Below are 21,944 nucleotides of genomic sequence, written 5' to 3'. Positions count from 1 at the left end.
TTGGCTGAGGGGAGTGACTGAGGGGATAAATCGTGTGGATTGAGGACTATGATGATAATGAGGATGATACTGCCGCGCTTGGAGATGCATCCCGGAAGGCGGCGAGGAGATGGCGAATCATAGTGTCGGCATTCCGCAGCGGTTACCGTTGAACCTTTTCCATTGTCCATGCAGGTAAGTTTTGCTGGAGACGAAGCATGCTTGGAATTGAAGAGCGCTGACTGTGATCAGGTTGTTAATGTTAATTGGGTCCGGGGCTATATTCAAGAGCATTGTAGCCTGACAACCACGCCGCCAATTGACAATTGAAAGCTTCAAGCTTCGAACCTTTCGGGCCGATAGCTTCACTATCGATATCGATGCTAAACTGCAAGGCTGCATAAAATGCTCCCCACCCCATCGACAGACCACGTCTCCTTCGACACCATCTACGAACCCTCCGAAGACTCCTACCTCTTCCTCGACACGCTCTCCTCCGCGTCCGAATCACAATGGCTCTCCGAGCGCTTCAATAGCACCAACACCACCACCACCCCGCTAGTCGTCGAAGTCGGCACCGGCTCCGGCGTCGTCCTCGCCTTCGTCGCCGCCAACTCCCACGAGATCTTCGGCCGGCGCGACATCCTCACCATCGGCACAGACGTGAACCGCAACGCCTGCCTCGCCACCCGCACAACAGTCCAAACAGCCATCCAAGAGCGGCAAGCAGCCGCAGCCTTGAAATCTGCACATATCGCCTCGGTGCTGGGCGATCTCTGCAGCCCCTTGCGCCTGGGCTCCGTCGACGTCCTCCTCTTCAACCCGCCGTACGTGCCGACGGAGGAACTGCCGCGTCTGCCCTTGTTGACGGAGCACGAGGCCGAGGCCGAGGCCGCCGCGGAGCCGCTGTCGAAGTCGGCCAAGTTCGAGCGGGACTCGTACTACCTGTCGTTGACGTATGCCGGGGGCATGGATGGGATGGAGACGACGAATCGGTTGCTTGAGGCGGTTCCGGGCGTGTTGCATCCCGAGCGCGGGGTAGCGTATGTGCTGCTCTGTGCGCAGAACCGGCCGGAGGAGGTCAAGGAGAGGATACGGGGGTGGGGAGGGGGTTGGAAGGCCGAGTCGGTTGGGAATAGTGGGACGCAGGCTGGGTGGGAGAAGTTGGTGATTGTGAGGATATGGAGGGATGTTTCTCAATAGTGCGTTATATACCCAATTACGACATGCATACTGGGCCGAGCGCCCTCCAAGATTTTGATTCAATGTCAATTGAATAGATGTAGGTACAGGTAGTGAGGTACTGCCGTACCTTCCATGACATGCCGGGACTCTTGCACCGCGATCTATTCGTCTGAACTTTGTCCATTGACTTCGTCGACCAGATTGGCATCGCTGCCAATTGCCCGGATGAGCACTCTCGCCGGTCTTCACGGACATCTTTGTAAAACTGCTCACAAGAGCATTTCACAGGAAGTCACCCGTATCTGCCCTTGGATCCATGGCCACCACTCCGCTTGCTGGGCCGTCTCCCCCTCAACCAAGAAGCTCAACGAAAAAGTCGTAGATTATTGCTTTTCTTCGCCCATCATCACAAGAGCATAAAGAAGAGAAAAACACATCACGATATCACCCAAACATATCTCAAACAAGAAGGAAAAACAAGTAAACTCCCGAAGCCATAGACGGAAAAAGAACCTAGCCATAGTGACCGTCTAGAAACCACGACCCCGTCCCCGGCCCCGTCCCCGGCCTCTACCGCCCCGTCCTCCACCACCACCACCACGGGGACCGCGGCCCCGATCCGTCTCCTTGCGCGCCTTGTTCTTGGGCTTCGGCTGGTCGTCCACGAGGAGGGTATCGAGAGGCAAGCTGTCGGGGAGAATGAAGTGCCGGATCGTGGAGCCGCGGATGTTGATCGTGTCTAGGGAGATAAGATCGCGGCCCTTGGGTGTCATCTTGACGGTGCGCAGAGCGGTGTTCATCTGAGGAGAGACGGCGGTGATGGTGCCGTGGAGGATTGTGCCTGTTTAATACAGAGTATGCGTCAGTCGCGCGAATGTCAAGTCACGGTGTGGCCGTGAACACCGGCTGGAGTCCAATCGCCAGGCCACGAGGAGGACCAACCATTCTTCAGTTCAACCGTCACCGTTTCATTGGCACATTTCATCAAAAACCTAGGAAAAGCCAAATGTCAGTTCCTCTTCGGGTAGCGAGTGCTCTCGTCGAGACTCCGATTCAACTGCAATGTACTCACCGAACGAGCTTCATGTTGACCGATATTAATGTGCGAATATACGGATTCCTTTTGACCGAAAACTGTGAAGAAATAACTGTAGTTGAAACAGGCCAGGTAAATGAAAAGTGGACCAGGAACAGTGGCAGGTGTCTCTGCCAAGTCTCTTGCGAATTGATGTCCCAAAAGTGATCGCGGCTCAAAGCTGATCCTGCGAGGAACGGCGAAGCTCTAGAGCACGTGATCTCGATATCCTCAAATTGTCCACAAAGCTTAACATGCATTTCTAGATGGCTACCTCTCGAGAGGTAACATACCGTCCAAATACGAAAAGTATGCAGTACTCAATCATATTGATCTCGACTCATCACTAAATGGTATCTCGTACAAGAAAAAAACCAGCCAGTCCAACGCCAATGTCAACATTCTCCGAAACAACCCTACAGAACACCGTGTCTCGCTTTAAATATGGCAATTTTATCATCATAAAACAAGATTTCTCTGAGCCTGAACGTCGTCCGTGATCGTGTACAGTCAGAGCTGGATTCGTCATCAGATGAAGTCCCGTAGTCGGACAGCTCGGAGCTGGACTCCATGACGCTGTCCATCCCGTCTTCATCCTCGCTCTCATTCATGTCGGACGCTGGCCACGGTCCGCCCCCTGGAACAAACCCTTCGCTGTGGTTATCGTCTGTATCATCTAGGTCATCATCCTTGTCGCCGTGCTTGCTCTCGACGATCTCATAGCACTTGGATTGAATTCCAATGTAGCCGATCCCAACCTCTGGTCGGATAGTCACGATATCCAAGATCTGCAACCCCAATTCTTTGGGGCTCCGATGAACAGGATTGGCAATGTGCGGGATGTGAAGAGCACGGAGATGAGGGATGTAGGGAAGTCGTTGAAGGAAATAGTGCTAAAAGACTATCAGCGGACTGCTTTGAGCACCACGTGGATTGGAACTTACCCAGTCCTTGGAATTGATTGTCATGGACAGCTCACGCAGCTTTGACATGCGCCCGCTGGTAATGAAAGAGATCATTCTACGTGTGAACATCCACTTGCGCCAACGACTGGTGCCCACCTCAGTTCCGTTGGGCGACCGCTCGGTGCTGTCGATCAAGATCTTTTTCAGACTCAGGCGGTGGGCCCGTATGATATTCCTGTAGATTGCCTCAATATGGACAATAGAGTCATACAGGGGGGCCTCGTGCAGAAAGATGGTTTCCAGTGTGTTACGGGCGATGGCGTCCTTGATGAATAGCAATAGGTAAGGGGAGACAGAGTCCGTATGAATGTGCTTTATCCTTAGAGGATACTCAGACTGAGAAGCCTGATCATCCTGATTCTTCGCATAATTTGGAGTGTTTCGAAAAGCCGAAGGGGCATATTGTCGACGGAGCGCCCTCCAAAGCTTTTCATGCCCGTCACAGCGAAGAATAGTCAATGTGGTGACTCGTGTCCAGTCAATGACTTGTAGAATCACAGGAATGCATATGAAAACGCGCTCCAATTCAAGAATCTCTAGCCTCAGAATTCGGTCAGATGCCGTTTCTGTACGAGATGTGCTGTAGCAAGATGCCGAGGGCAGCTTGTCCGACCTCTCAGGGACAGCCCGTCTTGTAGTTGAAGCAGCGACCTTATTCCCCGTCAGATGATTCGGTGAGTGGGACTCTGAACTAGTACTATCGCCATCAGAGATTGTTTCAATCAACTCGTTGTGCGACATCACTTGCTCCCCGGTAAAAAGGGGTGCCTCCTGCTCGCTGCCTTTCTTAATCGGGGAAGGCTGTACAGAGGTCTCCCTGTGACCGAGATAATCTTGCCACTTTCCTGAGAGAATTTCCAGCACACCGCCAGCCTTAGGCCAATTATGTGCGAGATCGTCGGATGCATCCTCCTGCGCAGAAGGGGCACTTCGAGGTTTCAGCCAATCGCACTGGTATACTCTTGAGGATATCCCAATTCGCAGCTCAGTCAGACGATCTCGAGAGCGATCAATGAGTACGGCCATTTCTTCCAGATAGGACGGTTCATCGATGTCGAGCACACTGAGGCTTTTCAGAGGCGGCAGTATCGATAAAGAAGGATATTCAACATGCGAATATCGGACCAAAGGTGACACCGAGGCGGATGGAAGTAAACCTGACGTGGGGCGCATTGCATTTTCAGTGTTATCATGCCAGCGAACCCAGACGCGTTCCAGGCGGCAGTCACGCCCAGGGCGGTTAGCCAAGGACGAAAGGGCCATCCATACATCCCTCACGACACCCGTCGGCATATCCCAGATAAATGTTTCCAAATTCACCATGCGAGCCACGGCCAGGGCAACCAGTGTCCCGAGCATCTTGCCTGTCTCCTTGGTCACAGCGTATTCCTGGACCCATGCCAAAGGGCCATTTCCCACGGAGAACTTGCGAGTGTATTGGGCGTAATAATTCCCCCGCCGCATGTGCCACATTGTTCTTTGTTGCGTAGGTGCCTGCGCAGATTCCCGCATACTAACTGTTTGACGTTGATTAGGTATCTGCCCATGCCGACCGTCGCAACCGCAATGCTGACAAGGTGAACGGCCTGCGGACGGAGTCTCGTGGAACAAGTCTTCTCCCATCACCAGCGTTGCGAGGCCGTACGAGAGAGCGTCAACTCCAGCAGGATGATCCGAAGACGATAGAGTGTCGGGCCATACTATATCGAATCGAGAGTACATTTGGGGAATCGCCAAAGCATGGAGGGCAGAACACGTCAGAGCGAGTGATGTTAGATCGTTCGTGTGAGTCACCTGTAGAACGTAGGAGGTTTTTGATTAATACGGGACTAAGAGACGATGATCAACCGGGTCGAAGGCTGCAGTGGTCAGGACCCAACTGATCAAAAGCTAGCTTACCTCTTTTATGATGTCCTGGAGGACATCCATGGGCAAATCCAGTAAATGAAGAGGCTTCTTCGTGGGTGCCACCAAAACCTCCCTAGTAGAACGCTTCGCCGTCCTAACGGCATTCCCATCATGATTGACGTTCTCTGATGCCGTTTGTCCCAAGGAAACAACTTGTGCAAGATTGTCAGCTAGCGACATGATGGCTTCGCAAGATGCATTCTTCCCCTGGGAGTGATATCCCGGTTGTACTGCAGTCATGGCCTCGGGTATAAGCTCTGTTTCGTCTGACGGTGATTCTATATCCTTGTCCATTCTTATCTAATGAGCACTGCCCAGGCTCGTGGTAGTAATCCGCGACCGTTCTCTTGCGCTGATGTAGATCGAGCATCCACCAGGCAGAGACCAGAAGCCCTGGAATAACAAATAAGGCTTTGGTGGGAACACGCAGGGTAAAGGAACCGTAGGACAACACGGGATCTACCAGCCGCAGGGACTGGTGGCAGGTTGGTAGGGTAGTAGTGCGTTCGTTGTCAAGTTTCACTTGTTGGATAGGGGAGGAGACTGGAAAGGTCTCCCCGCAAACAGAGAAGTGATGCGTTCCACATAAGGTTGCAAAGGAAGCTGTTCAAGTGGAGGAATAGCTGGAGAGCTAGGTTGTTTAGATGAGGTGGAGTGAGACCAGCTGTGCCACTAGTGTTGCTAAGGCACTAAGGCTGCCTCAGCCAGTCGTGACTTAGTGGGCCTTAGGCTTTACCCCAGACCCGCACGTGCCACCTACAGTTGTATGTCAACCCATTTTCTTATGCCCCACTAAATCAAGCGATAGATAGAGGTAATCAGCTCAAGAATAACCTCTTCAACCACTCCATATCCACACTCCTAAAAATGATATATATAGCTATGATTATATAGTAACATGACTTGAGATGTTGGAAAACATAATATTCCTAGGTATCTATACATCAAAACTGTCAAATGGACATTAAAAGGAATGGCATCTAAGGAGCAGAGGAGTGAACCTATGCTAATAGGCCAAACACTTCAGCGACCGTTCGCTTGGACTAATAAGTAGACGAAGCATCCACCAGGCAGAGACGAGAAGTCAGGTATAGCTATTGCGGGAGGAAATGGCCTATTAGCATAGGTTCACTCCTTGTCTGCTGTCAGAGTTGAATTCTCAGCTTGCTACTTTGCCTCATAACTCTAAAAATGCGAATGGAAAAACATGCTTCTGTAGCTGACAAGGAGTTTCACTTCATGCTTGTCAAATACCTATTTGACCTACAGATAGAAAGCCAGTCTCTTCATCAGTTAGCTCTTCTGCAAGGACTCTAAAATGGTCTTTAGGTATTGACGTCTCCGCTAAGTCAGTAGCGGCACGTGCAGGTCCAGGGTAAGCTAGCCTTACTGCCTGAGGCCACTCGGTTACGACTATCGTACTGTGAATGATCTGTGATGCCATTCAACTCTCAGTTGTGTTTTATTTTCCTCTCAGATGTGTTCTGCAATTCTCTTCCTCCCTTCTCGACTTAGACAGTCGGTACAACTACTCTGGAAATCCTCTCCCTGTAACGACAATAATCAGTTGGCAACGAACGAGAATTTCAATATTCCGCATCTGGAACTATTTCCCTTCGTATCGTCTCGAATAGCCACGTTCTGTCGATCATACCTACAATCTCGAGCCTGAAAATGGCGAACGTCGACGCTCCTGATTCTGACAGTCCTATCTCTTCAGCGTTATCGATGGAAGATCACCCCACTCCTGAACCTGACTCTGTTGTTTCTACCCTAAGAGCACTTTCGGAGTCCCCCGACTTGACTGATCCTGCTCTTGAAGCAAGGTTGTACCATGCGAAACTCTCAGCATATATCCCTCGGGATCGAAAAGATCAGACGGTCCGGATACTCCAGAGTTTTATTGACCATTTGCCGCCGGGCGGCAAACGCATAGTCGTGAAGTTTGTTGTCTCCAATGGAGACGACAAACTTCATGAGCTCGCAACACATTTGAAGACGGCCGTGCTGATTCCCTGTATGTATCTTCATTCCATATTTTACTATACAATGTTCCTTTTTTCGTGCCTACCATATTGTGGCTAATATTTCTTTCTATCTAACAGTCAGAGCGCGAGGGGGTAAAACACCACAAGTAACAGAATCACCCTTCTCTGATACAGATATCAACAGAGACGACGTCGCATCAGAAATGACTGAGTCTAGCTCGCGAAAGGATCAACAGCCCCTGAAGTGGCTGTGCCTGAAACGGGATGGCTACCGGTGCGTGGTTACTGGTATATGGGATGATCACGCTGAGCAGAGATGCCCACCGGGTCAACGAGGCACGCACATCGGGGAAACCGAGCTAGCCCATATAATCCCATTTTCTATGGGAAAATGGGAAGATGCCGACGAGGTTAGTTTCTATCCCTAGTACAGTTAAGGACTTTCTAAATAAGTACTTTAGGAGAAAGCCATTGCACAGTCCTGGGAGACTATTTACCTTTTATTTCCTGATGTTTACAGTGTTCTTAAACCATCTGATGTGAATAGCGCAGAAAATGCCCTGACATTACTGTCTCCCCTTCATCGCAACTTCGGTAATCTCAAGATCGCATTCATACCAACAGTATGTGTTTCGCCAAATCATATAATTATTAAATGCTTACTTCATCAGGATCGAGAGAATACTTATAAGATTAAGACACACAGCAGGTTCTCGAGTTACCTATTCCAACAAATGCCTCCCCCAAATGAGGATGGCGACCGGCTTGTCACCTTTAATCAGCATGCAAACTATGAGCTACCAAGTCGGGTCCTCCTTGCCACACATGCAGCGATTGCTGAGATTCTCCATGCCTCCGGGCAGGGTGAGCAAATCGAAGAACTTCTACATGATTGGGATGCAATTCGTTGTCTGGCGTCGGACGGCAGTACGGATCTTCAGAGCCTGCTCTCATTAGTACATGTCCATTAGGGGCCATTACTCCCTTGTCCTACAGTCCTCTGCCCAGCGTGTTCCCGCCCAAAGCTATGTTTGCTTAACATGCAAGTATATTAGGTGCAGTAATCCCTTACTGCATGTGCCTGTTTCTTATTATGCTGGTGCCTGCACAGATTCTCACGTAGTACTTGTATAGAACTATGATACCACTAGGCTAAAAGGGTGTCCGGACAATGTACTCATCTGTCAATAGTCATATATACATCCATATAGCAGTAGGTATTGATTGCCCTCGGCCCTCAAGCGCCTAACCATAGTGGTGCAATATTTTAACAACTTGTTTCAAGTTGATTAGGCATCTAGTCCATGCCAAATTCCAACCTGGATGCTGACAAGGTCAAGAGGTTTGGAGCACCCATGCGACGCCCCAATTTCAGAAGCTGCACGGTCTGATCTGGGGTGACTGTGTATAGCCCCTAAGGTGCATATACTAGTGAGAGAAGTCTCTGCACATTCGTGTTCGCATCAGCTGCGAGCCAGCGGATTTCCTCCCACATATGGGATTTCACCAATCTGCTCAGTTTGTCCTGAGGCATGAAGAATTTCTGCAATCGCAGCATGTGTCTCAAGGAGGACCCAACTAGGTAGTTCATATTCAGCGTGCTTGGTGAAGGTGACGAGTCGCTCGCCGTCATTGGTCCCATTAAGCCATAGATTTTTATCCGCTTGCAATCGCGGCCAGGATTCGCTCCATCCGCTTTCTATCACGATGCGAGGCATGGGAGTGGTGTCGGGACGAATTGAGGCGACTCCAGCCCAGAGATTTCTCGCTTCTTCTGGCATAAGGATCTCGAGAGTTCTTCAGTCGAGCCATCTCATTGCGGGAAGGCAGGTGTTGGCTCAACTTGAGAACTTTCGGTATGTTTTTACCCTATACGTGTTCTCCGTATCCTGGTCAAGTAAGCATATAATAATTCTATGATGTGGTGAAACACATACAGTTGGTATGAATGTGATCTTGAGATTACCAAAGTTGCGATGAAGGGGAGACACCATCGTCATTGCATTTGCCAGGGTAATAACTAGTTGGTTTAATGGCTTCCTTAATGCTGGGAAACAAAAGGTACAGTGTTTCCCAACACTGATTTTTTTCGCCTAAAGTACTTATTTAGAAAGTCCTTAACAATGCTGGACCGGGGATAGAGACTAACCTTGTCTTAATAGTGCTCACCGCACCAGTCTGTCCAAGATGCCCTAGCACTAAGAGCTGGGAATGGCCCCAACTCACCCCCAAAGTCGGATCAAGACCTAATTCTTGGATCCGAGCCAGCCACGGCTGGACGGCCGTTAAATCGCGAAGTCTTAGAGCTGTATAAGTTAGCTTATTGTTGTTAGCTGTCAAGCCATATCACAGTTTGTGATAGAGCCGCGGGACTTGCCCATCCATGTTCAACTGCATGTAGGCACCTTCGGTGCCAGCTTTCCCTTCGTCTCGGACATGACTTACATTTTCCCTAGCGGCCTTGGAGCGCGAGTGTTCAGTCTTGCCAGCGTTTGCTAGAGCTTGGCGTGTCCTCCAGGGTGCCAGGAAGATCTTCGATTTTAGGCTTCCGACGAGTGGTCCCTTAGAAACAACCCAGGAGTCAGCCAGCTGATTATGAAACGTATCTGACATATTCAATGTTGACTTACAGAATTTGATCTGATTTAGCATCTTCTTCGCGTCGTAGAGGATATTGGCCGCAAATGTTCTTTCGTATTTTTGGGTGCCGTCTGGGCTCGTTGAAAGCTAAGGACCAAACCTCATACTGTTCCTGGGTTCCGTCGTGAGGGAAAGGGAGGACATGCGACGTTGAGCAACATCTATTGATGTGCATTACACACCAGTACATGCACACAAATAACACAGCTAAGGCAGCAGCGCAACTAAGTCTAATGCTAACAAGCATTGGAGCATCTTTCGCGGTAAATGTTGCAGTGAGGGGTGCGTTACTGACACTAACAGTGTTGTTTAACATGGCAGCAGTAGGTTATCTTCAGCCACTCTTGGTCGTTTCTAGAGCTTGAGCTAGACTCTGTCATTTCAGACACCACATTATCTCTTGTAATATCCGTTTCTGACAAGGGCAATGTGGTGACTTGTGGTGTCTTCCCACCTTGTGCCCTCACTGTTAGATAGAAAGAGTATCAGTCACAATAGGGATATTGTATAGTATCAGATGGAATAAAGATACATACTGGGATGAGGACAGCAGTTCAAGATGATGAGCCAGATCATACAGGTCGTCATCATCACTGATGGTGATAAACTTATTGATGACTCTTTCGCTTTTGAATGGTAGATTGTCAATAAAGCTGGTGTCGAGGCGTATATCTTGACAACTTCTCTCTGGAAGTGCGTACATCGAGAGGCCATTTCTGAAGAATTCATTGTATGATATTAGACATGGGGCCGACTGCAGATCGTACTAGTAGATCGCAATTGATTGTAGGAGAGTAGACCATAGTCCGTAGAAGGGACTCACAGAAAACAGCTTCTTATGACCTTGACGTGCTGGGCTTCCACCAACAAGGACAAAGCCGCGCGTGGAGATCTACCCTGTCTGGGGATTCAGATAGTGCCCTCAAAGTTGAAACAACGGACTCCGGTTTGGGAGTGGATTCGTTGGAACGAGGATCTTCCAGGTCTGATACTACGGGAGATAGACGACCGATAGAGCGACGAGGGCCAACGGATATTGCCCCTTTCAACGGTTCTCTATTTGTAAGACAAGTATAAGTGCTGCCAGCCTTTGCAGAGAGATGTTCTCAAGGGTTACAGCTTATCAGCCGACAGGTAATGTCAAGTTGGATAGGGGAGTAGACTACAATGTCTGCCCACAAGCAGAGAAATGATCATAAGGTTGAGAAGGAAGCTGTTTTGGTGAATGAAATGCTCAAAATCTTGTTTAGATGAGGTGGAGTGAATGGAGTTACTGTAGGTGCCCAACTTAGTGAATGGGGAGACCAGGTGTACCGTTCCTGAACTGCCTTAGTTAGCCATGACTTAATGAGCCTGGGGTAATTAGGCTAGCTTACACATATGCCACTACTGACCTAGAGCGCAGATGCCAATACCAAGGATACTATGGGGTAAAGCAACAAGCTGAGAATTCAACTCCGTCAGAAATAACAGACAAAATAAAGAAAATAAACACAACATAAACAAATAAGAACAATTGGAATCTAGCCTGCCCGAGTTTCATTTACTCTCCTGTAGTTCCGAAGATACGACATTGCAGACTCTGCCGACAAAGCCCCCAAGCCCTAAAGGTGGTGCGAAGCCTTGCGCAGGGGACAACGCTGTAGTAGTCCCAGGTACAACAAGTACACGAGAGCCGACCTCAACCCATTCAACCGACGTAACAAAGGAGAATGAGATTTTGACATCCCCATGACTTGTATTCTTGGCCGAATTGACCACATTATTCACTTCTGATGCATGACCCTTCCCACGATCAACGACATCACTGTCAAAGCTGAAGAAGTCCGGTTCCGTAGGCGATGGGGGAGAAGAGATAATCTCATCCTCCGCAAGAGTAACACAAGTCACCTTCACCGTAGCGCGAATATTGGAAACATACGCAATAGCGTTGCCACCTAGCAGTAGAGGCGGAGACACGGACGACGTGAACTCGCTGGCGGGGAAGCTAGCAACAAATCCAGTGTGGAAAAGCGAGGGTTTTGCGGGCGAACCGCTGGGCGCAAAGTCGGCTAGGACGGCCCCTTTTCGTACCTTTCCCAAACGCGGGGTTTGCTCGTTTTGGGTTGGAAGGAGCTCAATACCGATCGTGCCGACTTGATCTTGAATGAGAGTTCGCACCGGTAACCGGAGGTTCCGAACACTAACGACTCGCACGCGTTGCCAGATTGCTTGAGCGGGGAAAGTCGCTTTTCCGGACAGGAATCCTTGTGAAAAAGACGTAGAAAACTCCGATGGCGGTCTGCTTCGCCCTGATTGACTTCTTGGGGCTGACAAGAGATTCTCAGGCTCGGCCTGTGGATTGACCAGTAGCGGTCCAACCAAGAGTTCGTCTCCAACCGAGATAGACCCGTGACGAACCAATCCACATAGAACAACGCCCTGATTCTCCCTTGCGTTCTGCTCCATCGACGTAGAGTAGACTTTGGATGGGGGAATGGTAAACACTTCATCGATGTCGAACAAATTAGCGGGAATATCCGTATCTGACGGTGTCTCGTCTAGAACGATGCTCCTTAAAGACGGCCTTTGAGGGATAGGAAGATATCGGAGAAAGGCATGCAGCTTTCCTACGCCTGTACCGCTGACAGCGCTCGTGAGAACGATGGGAACTGTCGATGACCAGTCATTATTCGCTGCATCAATGACTTTCTTGACTTCATCTGCATCAGTCCAGCAGATGTGTTGGAGGTCCACGTCCTGTTCACCGGTTGCGGATTGCACAGGCAACATAGCCGGCTTTTTGCCCGCCAGCTTCAGCGCTGACAAGACTTTCGTGAGATTGCCCCGCAGGCCTGCTCGAGATGCAACATCCATCTTGGTGATCACTACCACGGTGGGTATCCCCAACTTGATGCAGAGATCCAAGTGTGACAGAGCCAGATTGATTTCTGCTATCTGTTCTGCAGTGCCACCAACAGATTCCGGGACCATTTCTTCGTCACAGTTGGCCGGGATACAGAGCAACACGTAGTGAGGTGCCCAACTGATTAATCCTCTCAAAGTAGACTTGAGGTAGCGTACAGAGCCAGGGAGATCTGACACAAATGCCAGACGACTATCCTTCGCCGTGGCATGAATGTCGTCCCAAGCTGCAACATTTCCGGCCGCATAGTTGATCACGTCAACAGGATCATTAGTTGACTCTCCAGTCGCATAGCCTATAAGTTCCTGGGCAACAGAGCTAGTGATTCCGGACGAAATCTCGTGGCGATGTTTGAGAAGGCTCAATCGACTTGCCCCTCGTCCATTGTCGAGTATAGATGATGTCAGAGTACCCAACAGAGATGACTTGCCGGCTGCACTCGGGCCAGTAATTGAGATCCGAATCTGTTCGGTTGTGGAATGGTTGTCCTCGCGGATAGATCTCGTTTGGGTATCGCACGAGGTAGTCTCCCCATCGAATTCGTCACGATGCGATATCAAGCCGTAGTACTCCAAATCGGGACTGACCAGGGCCTCAGCAACCCAGAGGCTTTCTGTATGGACTCTGCCAGTATCGGCTGCTTCAGCACTTGTGTCTTCCGGCCATTCGGCCCATTCACATTTGCCGACGATGACTCTGCGAAGAATCTCGACCTTGCAACCCAAACTGGCCGCCATGACCTGCAGATTGGTCAAACTCTCGTCTAGCTCATCCTGCGTTAGTCCAACGAAGGTCCCATCGTCGGCCACGCCAATCTCATACAAAGCCCCCTGACTCTCCTCCAAGCCAGGAATTAAACGAGCCGGTTTCTGCGGGGTACCAAGCTGAGGAGTTGCCTCCGGAAGAACGGGCAACACAAGGTTGGAAGTTGTAGACGAATGAAACGGTGACGACTGTTGCAGGCGCCACAGCAGTTGAGTCGTTAATTGTTGCAGGCGTTGCTGGCGGCTCTGCGTTGAGCGAACCTGAGCCGATCTCAAGTTCGACTCGTAGCTGGACGGCGTCGGTCCCGAGGTGGACAAGCTTGCACGAGAATGATACGAACCGCCAACCACATGACCAGTCGTCATGGAATTGTAGAGGCGACGGGGCCGCAAAAGTAGATGCAGCTTGTACTCAGTGGGTCCCTCTTGTGGTTCCGGCTCCAGTTTCGTGATCCCATAGTCAGATAGAAAGTCTGGATCCGCACGGTCCAATTCCGTGCCAGAACGCGTCCGGATCGTCAGGCCACGATTCCCACTCGCCGTAAGCTGGGGAGTAGACGACCCCGACGTCGACTAAGGCGAGGAAACCCTTGGAGGGTCCGGGTCATAGGTGAAAATAGATGCCATGATCCACACACTTGTTTTGACCCGCGTTGAGTGAGCAAAACAAGAAAAGAGATAACCGTCTCCGAAAGATTTGGCCTTGAACAACACAAAAGGAAAAGGAGCTTTATATTCGTATCAGTCGTAGTTGCAATATGCGCACATTCAAGAGGTTAACTACGTGTCGATGAGCGAAGTGTTTTTCACATATGCCGAGGAGTTTCTGTATTAATAAAGTCATCTTGCGAATCAAGAATAATGCGATCGAGAGAATAAAACCGTAGGCTCAAGACAGCCACGAGAATGAAGAGGCAAGAGTCCTTTTGGTGAGCAGCTGGGAAGGAGGCAAATCAATGGCAATTTGAGAATTGAGCTACAAAGCGGACGACATCGTGATGGGACAGAATGAGTCACAAGTGCTTGACATGCTGATAATCGGCCTAGTCATGATTCCATCCAATTTGTCCACTTATGACACGACCAGATCACGTGATTGGTGAGGTAAGCACCACGTGCATCGAGCTTGATTTTCTGGACTAACATACAGGTTAAGGTATAGACTCTGGGGGTTTCTTGAATTGTTCTACTCAGCATGAAGTTCCTTTAAATATGACCTGACAATTACTGCTGCTTGTTTTCAAAGCTATTTTAAACCAGACTGTGGACCGAGTACCCTTCCTCAATGTAGTGATACAGGCTCATCGCTAACCTAAATTCCCAACTGAAATTTTCCCTAAATTCAAATTGATGAATGATGATTATGAGCTTTCATGCTTCCTGTGTCTGATTCCAGGAGATACCTGCTGTGAGGTAAAGAAAAAAGAACTTTGAGTGCCTGCAGTCATTTGATCTTCGATGCGTTGGGAGGACTTGATTTTGAGGTCACCATGCGGTCGGCTGTGACCTTGGATTGGTATCATATATATAAAGAGGTACTAAACGCTGGGCTATTAAATATCAATCTGCCGATGACTCTCTTCCACTTTTGCACTTTCCCTGAGCAACGTGGATATTTCGGGCTGTTGTGCGAGTAAAGACAGCACCACAGCTCGGGCATTCTGCCTTTGCAACCACACCCGATTTCTCTCTTTGATGACGGAGTAGATTGCTGAAGGTCGAGAACTCACGACCATTGCACCCATGGTCCCAACACTGTGGCTTTGGCCGTGAGCTGATTACTCGTACTTGGCGATCCACGTCTGAGGATGCAGGGACGGATTCGGGAGACGAATATAACGACTCTGCGGGCGCCACAATGTGGGCTGGAGAACTAACGGACAATGGGTTCGGATGTGGCCTGCAACAAAGATAGCTCAGTCAGTTGACCGCCAGTTGAAAGCTGATGTTGAGGGATACCTACGGAAGTAAGGGACTTTGGCTCAGGATGTAATTTGATTGCTGGAGCATGTATGGTGGACTAACAAAGTCAGTAAATCATTCCACTACTTGCAATTCGTCAGAGCAGCTTACGATGAAGCATATGTATGATCTGGAAGCGCTGGAGGGCTCCCCGAAAGCGGAGGAAAGGTGTTTGGTAGAGCAGAACTATGAGCATGGTTAGCGATTCATGCCTAGCCTGACACGGATACATAGGGTCAGCTTGCCTTCTAAGCCATTGTCGATCATGTGCAAGATTTGGTTGTGAGAGATAATGTGAAGAGGAAGCTGGGTGATAGTGGCTTTGCGAGCTCTGTTGGGGATTGTACCCGACTGCAAAACCAGCAGGCGGAAGCGTCGGCGGAGGCGGGTATAGCTGCTGATCGACGCCTACTGAATGTGATTGCAAAGGGTGGTACGACCGATTGTGCCAGCCATAATCTGTCATGAGTCAGACTTGTAAGATCCGAAACGGATGGCCTGGGACGGGGCGTACTCTGCGTGTTATGTGCCATATTTGGATTGTGCCTGAACTGCACCAGGCGGGAGACAGTAGGCCTGGGCTTTTTCCAAGAAGATTCTTAACAATAGGCTGATAGTAAAACCAGTCTTGAACTGTTCTACTTGCTTGGAAGGTCGAGCCTGACTTCCCAGCAATCAGAGACAGTCTCACAGCAAGTACCGCAAGATTGAAAGGCTCAATGAACCCGGAAGGGAACTTTGAGAGTTGGGAGACTGGTCTCGTTGGTGTATTGCACGGTGTGGCAAAGGCAACCCGAAAAGCGATGGGTAATCAATCACCTAATCGTGGCTTGGAGTGAGAGAGGCTTTGCACGTTCGTATTGCCGAGGAGCCGCTGTATGGCTGTCGTGTTGATAAGCGCTGTTGTGAGGGGACTGTATATGATATCCTTCTTTTCAGACACCAAAGAAACAGTGCAGCGAGGTGTAGCCAAGCCAGAGGATTTGAAAAGAAGAGCAGAAAGTTCGCAAGAAAACTAGTACGGTGAAACTGCGAAAATATAGGGTATGGATGAAATAACACGGACGAAGGTAAAGAAACCGAAGTCGGAGCGTACGGTGAATCTCAGGTCAGCAAGAGTTAGGTACATATGAACACAGAAATAATAAGCTGGTGAAGTGGCTCCAGTAATGTTCCCAAGCTTATGCTGCTCAAGGCATGGAAGTTAGAGTGAGGAAGTAGGTATTTAAGAGTCCTGGGGGATGTGGATTAAATGTATGTTAAACAGATATGGAAATAAGCGCAAATGGAACCGGGAGACCTAGACGGGAGGATGGAGACTGCGTCTGATCCTTAATCTTAGTACTAGAATCATTACTACTCCGGTCTATCTAGTACGAAGTCTAGTCACTGCCGTTCCAGAGCAAAGCATGCCGGGTTCGCTGCCATGGCTTCTTGTCATGCGCTCCTCTGCCCAGACAACCAACATCGTCCGTACTCTCTTGACTGGTTTCTTGCTTTTCCTATAGCAAACAAGTTTGTCTCTGGTGGTCAATAACATTGTCTGAGTAGTCGGTCTGCGTAACACATCGCCTGTCCTTTACTTAATTCTCTATTTTCTTTCTATTCGATTATACACCTGTTAACGGTGACGCGGGCCCGCTTCTCAACCACAGACTGAATTATGATGCCGATCAGGTCTTTCTATGCCGCGAGCAGATCCTCGTCGCAATGATCTGCTCAAAGCCTGGCCCTATGTCGTTGCCCTCAAGCCTCTGTTTACTTGACAGACTCGGGACGCCGCAAGAGACCCACAACTACTACTACGACATCGGGCGTACAGATAGCTTCTCAACCGTTGAAGTAAAATAAGCTCCTGGAAAGAAATGAACCAGGAGTAAGCGCTTTATTCGGGAAGGAATAGGGAATAATTTCAGCCCCAATAGGCTAACGAGCGCCACGATTTGGATGGTGTTCGAATTCATTTCCATTGAGCGATTCCCACAACTTTCCACTCTTTAACGACTGCGATTGGTGCTGATGGTTGATTGGGGGCCAGGATGAACACGCTGCATCTCTGTTTCTTCGATCCAATACAGACAGGGTACCTTATGGGACCAAGCTGGTAGTGGAAATGGGTCAGCCACGAGAATGGCCTAGCTGGCGGTTTCGACTATTCGTGACTGAACAGATTAATCTTACAGGGTATTGACGATCCAAACCACATGGCAGGCTCATTATTGTCTCACTACAGGGCGAGCCCGTCCAATCCATGCCGTTCGAAGAGCGCCAGGAATGGCATCCATACTGAGAGATTCCCATGCTAACTTATGAGACGATGATCATGTTTATGAATGTCGCCTTGTTCTCTGACGTGTATATTAACATACCGATTTTTGGTGTATAATTTCTTTTTTTCCTTTTTCAATCTTTAAATGCTGCCGTATGCAGAGAACTTTTGCTCAGCTCTATTTTGGCCCCCACAAAGTTAGCTGTAGCCAGCCACGGAGATATTTTGCCGTGGGAATACGCAAATACGCAATGGTTCAAGAAAACGGTTAGGTGAGTTATTACTTTCCCGCCTTGTGCTAAATTATCCTTTTCAGATTCGATTTGTCCGGGACAAATGGCGTTCAAGGGATAGTCAAACAGAGGAAAGTGGCTGACTAGCTGTCTTTCCGTAACCTTCCCCGGTTCCTAAGCGCCCTTTCACTGGAAGACCCTTACTTAGGGTTACATTTTAAGGATCACGATAGTTATCGATATGGTACTCATACCCAGTACTCATACCCATACCTCAGTGTATCTAGAGCCATACGGAGTACTCCGCACCCATAGACCGCTCGATACCGGCGATGATGATGAGACGACAGGTGAATTGCAAAGGTACCCGTTGTTACTGATTAGGTATAAGGTAAGGTAGTACCTATACTTCCCTATGGGGGCTAAGCCTGTTCTTGGAAATTCTGGTGCAAATCTAAAAGGCTCTTGGCTGGGGCATTGCTATAATCGATCACGCCATGATCATTCCATGGATTTATTGGAGTGCTTTTTGGTTTTGGCATGTCCTATCCACCACGGGCCCACAGCCAACATCGAAGCACTGGCCGCAAATGTTCGATCGAAGCGCCGTGGGCGGGAAACGGCCATCGCTCCCAGAAACAGTCAAGGGTCAGGCCAGCTCAGATCCCCAGTCCAATCACCACTCTCTAGACTATTACCCCTTTACGGAATAATATTTACAGATCAGATATTACCTGTGTTTCTGCTCAGGCAGCAGAGTCCGTGGGATATTAAACTCAGCCTTCAGAAGTCTCAGGTATGCATTCTCCGCTTACCAAGCACTTAGGTAAACATTCGATTATTACCAAGCACTTATAAACATTCCTCAAGCAATGGGAGGTCTCGAAGCGTAAAGTTTGGCGTCGGCACATGGCTAGCTATTTGCTTAGTCCGAAGTTAATTTGACTAGCAATCATGCGACCCTTAACGTCGGGATATGTGAACTGCCCAAACCGGAAATCATAAACGCTTGCTAACTGCGGTCTGCAGAAAGTCTAAGGGGGAGAAAAATGGCCAAACATCTGCCAATCTGCTCCGGGCCTCCGTCACCCCACGCAACAGACCTGGTTCGTCCCCATCTTCAAATGGAGACAGAAACGGGGCCTTCGCCGGAGCCCATCCGAGGATGCGACATGATTGGCTCGTGCGCCATGGAATAGAATTCCAGGCTTGTTTGGCCAATGCCTGTGGACTATTGCATACAGTGGTCGAAAGGACCCGCGGGTTGCTCCCAGACTTTTTTTCAAGGCTAGCAGAAGTTTACCCAGCCATGGCTTGCAAATTACCAATCAGCAGCTTTGCCTTTCAAAACACGGCTGGCAGGGAACTCTGTTCCAGACTCCGTCCCGTCGCTACTGAGTATTCAGGATCAGGCGATCGACTGGATCTCCACATGCCGTTGCACTTTTATCGATCCTCAGTGCCTGTCTGGACTACGGTTTTGGGTTTGTTCGAGTATGTTTCCAGAGCTGAACTCGAATCGAAGGCGCAGCAACGGTTCAGTCACAACCAGATTCAGATCAACCGGGTAGTAAATATTGTTATTCTGATTTCATAATCACTGACCAGCGACCGCAGGCATAAGGTATCACATTGCCTCATTTGGCCAAGGACTGATCAGCAGGAGACGATCGTCAGCTGTCTGCCCAATGTCGAAAATGTAATTAAACGGGGTGTTGCGGATGGTCAATGTATCTAACTTACCTATCTTCGCGGCCGAATTCTGGTCGTTTTGCCCACCCGATCCGCATCGCCACATGGTCTGATGGTGCATCCAGGGAGCGTTTCGCCATCTTGCTGAATATGTATCTACCCGTCCGTCTGGGGACACCGTCTCAGGCTAGCCCATGTTGCGAAGCAACCGTAGTCTTTGTATCGACGGATTAATGTCCTTGGCAAAAACCAGGCGACGAATCATAATTTATCCGTCAAACTAACATCGCCAAAGCTACAGGTGAATCCATGGTTGGGCTGAGAATGGTCCAAATGGAATCGTGCCTGAATAACGGTCCCCTTTTTAGCCGGCGGATCCCAACGGCAAGAGGGGAGGATTGAAGAGTCCAGACTCATTGCATTGCGCATTAAGCAAAGCAAACTCTAAAGCGCGTTGTATTCAGATGACCTCATGGCTCGTACTCGTACGGATTGAATGATGAGCTCCCCGTGCATACGAGCGCGACCATTCTTAGCCAAGATCTTTCATCAAACTAAGTTAGTGGCAAAACTTTCCATATTTGGTAATTGATATTGTCTGCCTGAGTGGATCCATAGGTTCGCTTAATAGACACTGAGAACTCTCCTGATCCTGGTGCCAGACTATCCCAGTCCGTTGGCCACACTAAATCAAAGCCTGGAAAAAGCAAAGCTTAAAGTTAAAATTGACGAGGCTGTGATTCTCCCACGGAACATATTGAGAGTCCGAACTAAGCCCCTAAAGACAACGTTCTCCTTGACAGCAAGATCCACTACGATACTACCCTGCGGGTGAACTCTTCAGCTGCGAACCAAAGCCTGCAGCGGACAGAAAACGACTGTGGAGACTATCTACGGGGGAGGGATGACTAAAGGCAGGTGCATAGGCTGCAGGAATTGCAGGACAGACGAGTCTGATTTGCTAATACCTGCGGAGTCGAGATAAGGGACAGGTTACACAACAGATGCATCCATTTTCATGAGGAAATACGGTGTCCGGATCTCCCGCCTTTCTTGCAGCCCTGCGCCATCATCTAACGTTCTGGATCTACAGTTGTCCAGCATTCTACGTAAGCAGCCAGCAAAACGGGTGCTGATCATGGGCATCTGACGTTCCAGGATGCATAGGGTTCCTGCAACCTGGCCATCCGTCCATACACATTGTGTATGGACTATAAACAAACAAATCCTTATCAGCCTTGTATCCTTGCAGGTCCACCTTCCTCTTCAAGAAGCCGTAGGTCTCGGCGAAACCTCAAGGCGCTGGCTTAGCCCGGCCAACCTTTTTTTCATTATACCGGCCTATCAGATAGGGTAGCCGCGCATTCCGCCTTCTCCTCAGCTCTCACAGCTCAAATAGGGGCTCGACTGAATTTCTCCATGCCATTCGTTCTATGGGACATGAGAACGGAGAATCACAACAACGGCGATGGATTTACGGTGCGAACCTTGGCGAACCTTGACTACTCCGTAAATCCATCGTATTCGCCTAGCTAAGGATGCATCGAGGATCACTACTCTTTAGTAGCAAGCTTTACATATCCGCCGCCGGGTATCTTCCTGATTCCTCCTTTCAGCCCTACCCTTCCTGCCGCAGTTGCGTGGGAAGTTGGGAAGACGGGTTAGCCATCCAAATCGAGGTCTCTGGCTGTACAACTTGCTGAGGGGAGAGAGGAGCAGGGTATAATTCCTTCTCTGCAGGCAGTCACGAATGCATGAATATGGCGGGGGATATACATCGGAATATCGATCAGCTCCACACATCTATAATTGACTATCAGTGACCAATAATCATACAGAATCTAACTAGTAGAGACACGTGTGCTATATTCATAGTCTTCGCATTGTTGTACTGAGAGTCTGAGACCTCTGGTCTGCCTGGTACCAGTCTGGGAGGTCACATTGGCCGAATTCTCACCGATCTTTCCACAAACATGCGTCTACTGCATGCGCGCTGCGTAGTCCTGAGGCGGTGATATCCTGGCCAAGACTGAAGGATAATTAGAAGTACACAGAAAATGAAAGGGACAGGACAACCAGCGCAGTATTAGCTTCCGAGATGATTTGCACAGCTGAAGTGTTGAAACGTACCAAAATCCTGGCACGTGGAGTATGTCTGAGGAGGCGCATAGCCATACGCCCGCCCACTGCAGCTGGACAACGCCGGATCTATCTATGTGACACATCCTCACAGACTGTTGATGCCTGGCCTTTCATCTTAAGTTTTCATGACTTGTTCGGCTTGATTCTTTGTACGCTTACGAGCCCAAACCCAAAGTGCGACGCAGATTATAAGAATAATGATTACAAGAGGGACGATAATCGCGCCTGCAAGCTTCG

At 49.3% G+C, this 21,944-nt stretch overlaps 5 protein-coding genes across 5 annotated transcripts; 2 read left to right on the top strand and 3 right to left on the bottom strand.

Moving 5' to 3' along the window:
- Positions 1–384: 384 nt before the first annotated feature.
- Aspvir_001191 (S-adenosylmethionine-dependent methyltransferase) lies at positions 385–1,182 on the top strand (the record flags this gene model as incomplete). The annotated part of the gene is made up of 1 exon (XM_043266319.1): positions 385–1,182. One exon carries the CDS (start codon positions 385–387, stop codon positions 1,180–1,182), a length of 798 nt encoding a protein of 265 aa, XP_043122254.1.
- A 512-nt stretch (positions 1,183–1,694) lies between these two features.
- Positions 1,695–2,250, bottom strand: Aspvir_001190 (mRNA splicing protein SMD1; the record flags this gene model as incomplete). Its single annotated transcript, XM_043266318.1, has 3 exons — positions 1,695–2,005; positions 2,107–2,156; positions 2,237–2,250. The coding sequence occupies 3 exons, from the start codon at positions 2,248–2,250 to the stop codon at positions 1,695–1,697; spliced, it is 375 nt and encodes a 124-aa protein (XP_043122253.1).
- A 405-nt stretch (positions 2,251–2,655) lies between these two features.
- On the bottom strand, positions 2,656–5,292 carry Aspvir_001189 (uncharacterized protein; the record flags this gene model as incomplete). The annotated part of the gene is made up of 4 exons (XM_043266317.1): positions 2,656–3,132; positions 3,184–4,721; positions 4,779–4,998; positions 5,104–5,292. The coding sequence occupies 4 exons, from the start codon at positions 5,290–5,292 to the stop codon at positions 2,656–2,658; spliced, it is 2,424 nt and encodes an 807-aa protein (XP_043122252.1).
- A 1,494-nt stretch (positions 5,293–6,786) lies between these two features.
- On the top strand, positions 6,787–8,071 carry Aspvir_001188 (HNH endonuclease signature motif containing protein; the record flags this gene model as incomplete). Its single annotated transcript, XM_043266316.1, has 4 exons — positions 6,787–7,129; positions 7,218–7,510; positions 7,562–7,723; positions 7,772–8,071. The coding sequence occupies 4 exons, from the start codon at positions 6,787–6,789 to the stop codon at positions 8,069–8,071; spliced, it is 1,098 nt and encodes a 365-aa protein (XP_043122251.1).
- Positions 8,072–11,279: 3,208 nt separating this feature from the next.
- Positions 11,280–13,775, bottom strand: Aspvir_001187 (uncharacterized protein; the record flags this gene model as incomplete). The annotated part of the gene is made up of 1 exon (XM_043266315.1): positions 11,280–13,775. The coding sequence occupies one exon, from the start codon at positions 13,773–13,775 to the stop codon at positions 11,280–11,282; it is 2,496 nt and encodes an 831-aa protein (XP_043122250.1).
- Between the last annotated feature and the right edge of the window lie 8,169 nt (positions 13,776–21,944).

Source organism: Aspergillus viridinutans, assembly GCF_018404265.1.
Source record: "Aspergillus viridinutans IFM 47045 DNA, scaffold_1, whole genome shotgun sequence".
Classification (NCBI taxonomy): Eukaryota; Fungi; Ascomycota; class Eurotiomycetes; order Eurotiales; family Aspergillaceae; genus Aspergillus; species Aspergillus viridinutans.
This window is presented reverse-complemented; position numbering and strand designations above follow the sequence as displayed.